The sequence below is a fragment of the Macrotis lagotis genome, chromosome X, assembly GCF_037893015.1.
Source record: "Macrotis lagotis isolate mMagLag1 chromosome X, bilby.v1.9.chrom.fasta, whole genome shotgun sequence".
In the NCBI taxonomy this organism is placed as follows: domain Eukaryota; kingdom Metazoa; phylum Chordata; class Mammalia; order Peramelemorphia; family Peramelidae; genus Macrotis; species Macrotis lagotis.
The window spans coordinates 169,739,149-169,746,692 of record NC_133666.1 but is presented as its reverse complement, the minus strand read 5'-3'; the positions used below and the strand labels follow the sequence as shown (position 1 = coordinate 169,746,692).

The following is a 7,544-nucleotide window of genomic DNA, read 5'->3' as shown; positions in this document are numbered from 1 at the left end:
GCTGGCCCCGGCCCCGGCCCCGGCCCCGGCCCCGGCCCCAGTTCCGGCCCCGGCCCCGGCCCCGGCTCTCATCCGGCCGGCTCCAGAGGGAGGAGCGCGCTGCCCGGCCCCGAGCCTTCCGTCGCGGCTGCCCGAGCCCGGGCCCGGCCTTTATCCCGCCCGGCCCCCCCCGCGCCGGCCGGATGTTCGGCCTCCCAAGCTCGGCCGCGGCGCTCGGCCCGTAGGACGCGACCCTCCCGCAGACCCCTCCCCGGCTCCGCCCCCGGCCCGGCCCACCGCCGGCCCCGGCCCCGCCCCCGCCCCGCCCCGCCCCCGGACTCCCGAGCCCTCGGAGCACCGCGCTTTCCATCCCCCCTCCCGCCCCACCTGAGGCGGCCCCCGCGCCCGCACCCCCCGTGTGGTCACCCCCCCACAGTGACAGTGACAGTGACAGACTCGGACACACACACACACACACACACACACACACACACACAGACAAAGAGGTTTGCTTCTCTCGGGGACAGGCAGCAGACCGCGGGAGGAGAGCAGGGCTCCCCACCTCCTTTTTTAGTCTTGGGTCAACGACCAAACAAAACATTTCCCTTATGATCAATCTTAAAATTCATTTTATTGACCAGAAAAACACTGAACACCCTGACAGCAACCTGGGGGTGATGATCAACCTTGATGGACTCGCTCATTCCATCAGTGCAACAATCAGGGACAATTTTGGGCTGACTGCAATGGAGAATACTATCGGTATCCAGAGAAACAACTGTGGAGTTTGAACCAAGACCAAAAACTATTACCTTTAATTTAGGGAAAAAACCTGATATCTTATTGTATGATCTTGCTATCTCTTATACTTTATGTTTCTGCCTTAAGGATATGATTTTTCTCTTCACAATGTATACCATGGAAGCAATGTAAAGACCGACAAATTGCTTTCTGTGGGGCGTTGGGGGGAGGAAAATAAGATTAGGGGGGAAATTGTAAAACTCAAAATAAAATCTTTTTAAAAAATTTCATTTTGTTGATAACGATTTAAACATCCGCCTACTTCCTATCCACATGTAAAAAGAAAAGAATCTTAAGATTTTGGAGGGATCTGATTCCAGAATCAACTAGACTGATCCTTACCCTCTACAATTGCACCAGAGCATAAACAAGTATCTATCTAAGGTTTATGAAGTCCTCAAGAAATCGAGAAAGCATCACCTTCTGATGAAACACATTCGTTCCACTTAAGATCATAGGATTTACAGCTAGAAATAACCTTAGAGATCATTTGACTCTAATCCTCTCTTCCTCTCCCTTCCCCTTGTGTGTGTCTGTGTGTCTGTGTGTCTGTGTGTCTGTGTGTGTGTGTGTGTGTGTTTGTATCTCCTGTTTTTGTTTGGGTTTTTTTTTTTTTGGTCTCTCTCTCCCTTTCTTCCAACAGATGAAGGAACTAGATTGTCGGTTCACACAGACACTAAATAATACTCCAGATCACAGGGACTTTTTTTTTGTATAATTCACATCCTTAGATTTTTTTTTCTTTCCATCCAAAACATAACTGCATCTTCTAGCTGATATTAGTTCTGTCCTTTGAAACCAAGCATTACAAACCCAAGTCCTATTCCACAAATATCCTGTCCAACTAAATGTTTTTCCCTGTTGCAGATTAAAAATTCTGAATTGCTCCCATCCGTCAACCTACATCCTGATTTCTAGTTTCTTCACTAACTGGTTAGTCCTCTTTTGGAGGGACTCCAATGTTTATCAATGTCTTTCCTAAAATATGGGATCCAGAAATATGGTTCAAAGTAGGAACAGAGGGACTATAGTCTCTCAGTACTAGACACCATATATCTGCATACATCAAAATGACAGGAGTGGGGTTGGTCTTATTGGAGGACTATCAAAAATACAACCTGAACTACATTTCACTAAAACCCTCTTGACTATTTCCCAGGAAATACTCTCTTCCGTCTTATATTTGAATGTTTTGTTTTGTTTTTAACACAATAAGAATTTATTTGATTCATTCTTTTAATCTGTTGAGATCTCTCTATTCTCTATCCCAATTTCTTCTTTCCAGAAATACAGGTAGTGAGAGAAGTATTTACTTCAAATTGTTTGACTTTGTTTTTTAGGGAGGGAAGGGACAGTGAGAGAGAATTAACAGAAACAGGAAATAAATGGGATTTGTATTTGATTTGGGATGGTTTCCACTTGTAACCCCTATCTCAAAGCCTGTGATGTCTGACTCTCTCCTCCTTGGTAAGGGATTGAATACTCCTTTCTGCCTGAGGGGCAGGGTGGAGTGGTAAGAACTCAAAAAAAAAACTCAGTTCTCAGCCAATTCCCTTTGAGTGCCTTTGGGTTCTTCAATGTCTGTCTTCTTTTCCTTCTCTTCAAGTTTTGAGTCTTTTTTGGGATGCTTCAGTATTCAGTTGCTTCACGGCCTTCTGACTCCAGAGAAGATGAAAGAAACAGGGCAGCTAGGTGACTCAGTGGACAGAGCATTGACCCTGGAGTCAGAAGGACCTGAGTTCAAATCCTTTCAAAAACAACAACAAAAAAAAAGAGGATGGAAGAGACCAACTTCACTCTACCACCATTTGGAGATATCATAATAAGTGAAATAGAAATTTTTAGAACAAAGGCCTTACCTTCACACAGTTCTCATACCTCTGTCCAAGGGTTCCACTACTGTTAATACTTCCTTATTAGAGAAAGAAAGACAACGCACATGCTCCAACTAATATTTCAAGAAAATCTTCCCAAATTAACCCAACTCTCCAGTATAGAACTTTGCTTCATATTTCTTCCTCAAAGTACTTTTGTAATTTTAAAATAGCTCACTACATGTAATTACATCTTTATCATTTCATTACTATGTTAGGCTTTGAAGTCAAGTCCCATGTTTTTTTTAACATGTATAACATGTATTCTAATAGGGCATAATTAAAGTTAGACCTTGATGATACCACTGGAGTATTATAATCTAACCCTCTTGTTTTACAGATATTGAGAATGAAACCTATAAAATTTAAATGACTTGCCCAAGATCACACAGGTAGCAAGTGAAAGAGCCAGGATATGTATGTGTTTAGAAAAACGTATATCCCAAATGATAAACATAAGTTTTATTACTAAAAAAGCTAATTTCCTTGGTATCTGGAAAAATTTAGCTACTTAAAATGATTTACACTCCAAGAGTGATCACATAAGATCACTTTAGGAAATTGTTTATATAAATTTGTTTAGTATTGAGAGATTGCTTAGTTTATCACAAAGGGACTGGAACACTCATCCCTCCCTGTCCTGTACCCCAAAATTTAGTTTACTCAAGTTTAGTGCCTGAGAAACCACTTTCCTTTTTTTTTTTTTTTTTTTTTTTTTGCAAGGCAATGGGGTTAAGTGGCTTGCCCAAGGCCACACAGCTAGGTAATTACTAAGTGTCTGGGGCCTGAATTGAACTCAGGTACTCCTGACTCCAGGGCAAGTGCTCCATCCACTGCAGGACCTAGGCACCCTGAAACCACTTTCTAATGGAGTAGTGCCTTTTTTCCATAATCATTGGTTTGTTAACAAACTTTCAGCCAGTGATAGTGCTAATTATAACTCACAGGTCAAGGGATTGCCCTAAAAGGAGAAAGTAACAAAGGTATTCAAGATGTTATATGAATTGAGTAGAGGTGTTTTTTTTTTCTTTGTTTTAGGTTTTTGCAAGGCAAATGGAGTTAAGTGGCTTGCCCAAGACCACACAGCTAGGTAATTATTAAGTGTCTGAGACCGGATTTGAACCCAAGTAGTCCTGACTCCAATCCACTACGCCACCTAACCACCCTGAATTGAGTAGAGGACAGGTAATTTACTCCTACGCACAAAAAGGAATGATGAGTATAAAATAATCACTGCATATATTAACAGGATGATTAAAACAGAATTCTGTAATATTACTGGTGCAGTTGGTTAGATGCAATATTTCAGGTTTATCAACACATAAAGCAGTTTTATAAGATTGTTAATTAGGCACCTCACATTTCACCTTGGTTTTGTACTGTCCAACCAAATAGCCAACTTTGGATCAATTTTCGTTCCAGTGGTCACCCTTTCTAATGCAGAAACTTCTGTTGTAGCCAGGTTGCTCCTGCTACAGCTCCCATGACAGTGGATTTTGCTGACACTGGACTCACAGACCCAGATTTTTGAACGTATAACATCATCCACTCAAGGAAAGGAAACACAAATCACTTAATTAAAAACAATCCTGGGACCAAAGGCCTTTAATTTAAAAAAAAAAAAAAGGTGTATCTCATTATGTAATTTTGCTATCTCTTATATTTTATTTTTTCCTTAAGGATATGATTTCTCTCTCAGCTCATTCAATGTTGATCGATGTATAGCATGGAAACAATGTTAATGACTATCAGACTGCCTTCTGTGGGGGTGGGGGAGGGAAGCAAGATTGGGGAGGGAAATTGTAAAATTCAAAAAAGAATAAAAAAATCTTTTTGAAAAAATATCTTAATAAAAATCATTTTAATCACTCTGAAAAAAAAAAAAGAAATCCTAGGGGCAGCCGGGTGGTACAGTGGATACAACACTGACCCTGGAGTTAGGAGGACCTGAGTTCACATCCTGCCTCAGGCCTCAGACACTTAGTAATTACCTAGCTGTACAATCTTGGGAAAACCACTTAACCTCATTGCCTTGCAAAAAAAAAAAACAAAAAACAAAAAACAAAAAGATGTTACTTCATTCCCATCTGATTGGCAAAACTGACTCAAAAATAAATAAAAATGGCAAATATTGCTGGTACTATGGAAAAACAAGTACATCCATGCAGTGTTGATATTCTTTGATCCCTCTATAATATTGCTAATCCTATACTCCCCCAAAGTCAAAGAGAAAATATACAATTATGTACAAAAATATTAATAGTAGCTCCTTTTGTGGTGCCAAAGAACTAGAAACTAAGGAGGTGCCTATGAATTCAGAAATTGCTAAAATGGGTGTAATGAAATTTATCTATTTTCTAAGAACTCTAAGAACTGAGAAAAAAGATCATTTCAAAGAGACATAAAAAGATTTGTAGGAACTGTTGCAAAATGAAATGAGCAGAACCAGAAAATAATTTATACTGTAACACCATGGTTGTAAAAAGAAAGGAACACAAATGAGACAGAGGCTGTTAGGAACCCATGTGAAACCTCAACTAGTTTATGTATTCAAGCACTAGCCACTACATGGACAGTTTGGCCATGACACCAGAGTTAGAAAAGAATCCTATCAATTGAATAGGTGGTGCAGTAACCTGAAATCAAGAAGATCTAAATTCACATCTAGTCTCAGATATTTACTAGTCCTATCACCCTGAGCAAATCATTTATCTTCTGTCTGCCTTTGGTTTCCTAAATTGTAAAATGGGAATGATGAAAATAATAACACATCTCCCAGGATTGTGAGGATCAAGAGATAATAATTATAAAGAAATTGGCACATGAGTGTTATATAAATGTTGGCTGTTAATATTTTTTCTTTTAACAAACACAGCATTTTGGCTCCCACCCCACCCCAGCCCCACTGCTATCACACAAGGGACCATTTAGGGTTTTAGATATCATATGAAAGGACCAATCCCTTTCATCAGTAGGTTACCACATGACTAGAAGCAACACTAACATGTATATGGTCAATCAGAATTTGGAAAAGACTACCTGTGGATGCTCAGATAATCCCAATTATACATATATAATTTAATCTTAGGATTTATACTGGATAATTTGGGGCACTAATAGTTATTCATTCAGGAGTCTCTAGTTTTCTTGGACCCAAAAATCTAACTGCTAGGCAATATATACCAAGGAGGTCAACAATATACACACCAAAATACTTATAGTAATACTCTTCATAATAGTGAAATAAAAAAACAAAAAGCCAGAAATAAAATATATTAAGGATACCTACATGTATTAAATAAACATAATGGATTATAATTTCATAAGCAAAGATGAATTAAGAATAGAAAGAAACAGAATGATTTATACTTTATAGATACCAAGTGAAGTGAGCTGAAACAGGAAAATAATATTCATAATAATTATAGCAATGTAAATGAAAAAATGACAAAAACTAAAATATTAAAACTAAAATATTTTAAATTGCTCCCTTATAGCTGAGCAAGTTGTGGTTTATTATTTTGATGGAATACTATTTTGCTGTAAGAAATGAAAAGCAGGATGCTCTTAAAAAACCTGGGAAGACCTATGTGAACTGATAAAAGTGAAGTTAGCAGAACCAGGAGAACAATGGTAAACAGTAACAATACCATTTGTTGAAGAAATGTCAATAACTTAACCATTCTTAGCTATATGACACAATAATCCAAGACAATTCTGAAAGATTTCTGATGAAAAATGCTTTTCCAGAGAAAGAATTTGTGGAGTGTAAATACAGATTGAAACATACTTTTTTAAAAACTTTATTTTTCTTTTTGTTGGATTAATAATTATTTTGGCCTGTGCTTTTCTTTTGCAACATGCAACATGGAAATATATTTTGCATGAGTGCATATCTATAATCTGTATCAAAGTACTTGACTTCTGGTAAGGCAGGAACAATGGAAAGAATTTATAACTCAAAAGTTTTTTAAATGAATGTTAAAAATTGTTTTTAAGCTTTTGCACGGAAAAAACCATTGTAACCAAGATCAAAAGAAATGTAGTAAATTGGGGAACAATTTTTACAACTATTATTTCTGACAAAAGGACTCATATCTAAAATATACAGAGAACTGAGTCAAATTTAAAAAAAAAAAACAAGGCATTCCCCAATTGACAAATGGTCAAAGGATATTATGCAAAGGCAATTTACAGATGAGAAAATCAAAGCAATCTATAGTCATATGAAAAATTGCTCTGAATTGTACAGTGCACCGGCTACTTGAGTCCTCTAACTGTTCTCAGCTTGCAGTGAATGAGAAAAGGAGGCAGAGATGATAAAGCACTCCAAATTTTATTAGGGTCACACAGCAGTTTATACTCATGGACAACTCATGCTACCAGCTTAAGCACCAATCATATTAAAGATTACGCTTTTTTGCCCGTCTAGCCATCGTGGTGGAAGCTCGGCTGTCATCTCATCATCATGTCCTCTCATAAAACATTCAGAATCAAGAGGTTCCTGGCCAAGAAACAGAAACAGAATCGTCCCATTCCCCAGTGGATTCGGATGAAAACTGGCAATAAGATCAGGTACAACTCAAAGAGGAGACACTGGAGAAGGACCAAGCACGGGTTATAAAGAATGGCCAGGGAAATGAAAGACATTCTACACCAAGACCACCTCCCCCTCCCTACCATTGCATCCATCCATCCATCCATCCATTCATTCATTCATTCATTCATCCATTCATCCATCCATCCATCACTTAAATCACCTCATTGCCCCCAATAAGAAATAACTACTATTGCTGCCCCTCCCATTTTGGAAACCTGTCTGCCAAAGTACAGACATCAAAGAAAACCCCCAGCAAAGTATTCGAGTTGTCTTGCCCTTGAATGTCTTCA

At 38.9% G+C, this 7,544-nt stretch overlaps 1 protein-coding gene across 1 annotated transcript; it reads left to right on the top strand.

Moving 5' to 3' along the window:
- The first annotated feature begins 7,092 nt into the window (after positions 1 to 7,092).
- On the top strand, positions 7,093 to 7,314 carry LOC141502620 (large ribosomal subunit protein eL39-like). The gene has a single exon (XM_074207430.1). The coding sequence runs from the start codon at positions 7,123 to 7,125 to the stop codon at positions 7,276 to 7,278; it is 156 nt and encodes a 51-aa protein (XP_074063531.1). The 5' UTR covers positions 7,093 to 7,122; the 3' UTR covers positions 7,279 to 7,314.
- The last annotated feature ends 230 nt before the right edge of the window (positions 7,315 to 7,544 follow it).

Coding starts and splice junctions, on each gene's coding strand:
- LOC141502620 (XM_074207430.1), top strand. CDS start 7,123: ATGTCCTCTCATAAAACATTCAGAATCAAGAGGTTCCTGGCCAAGAAA.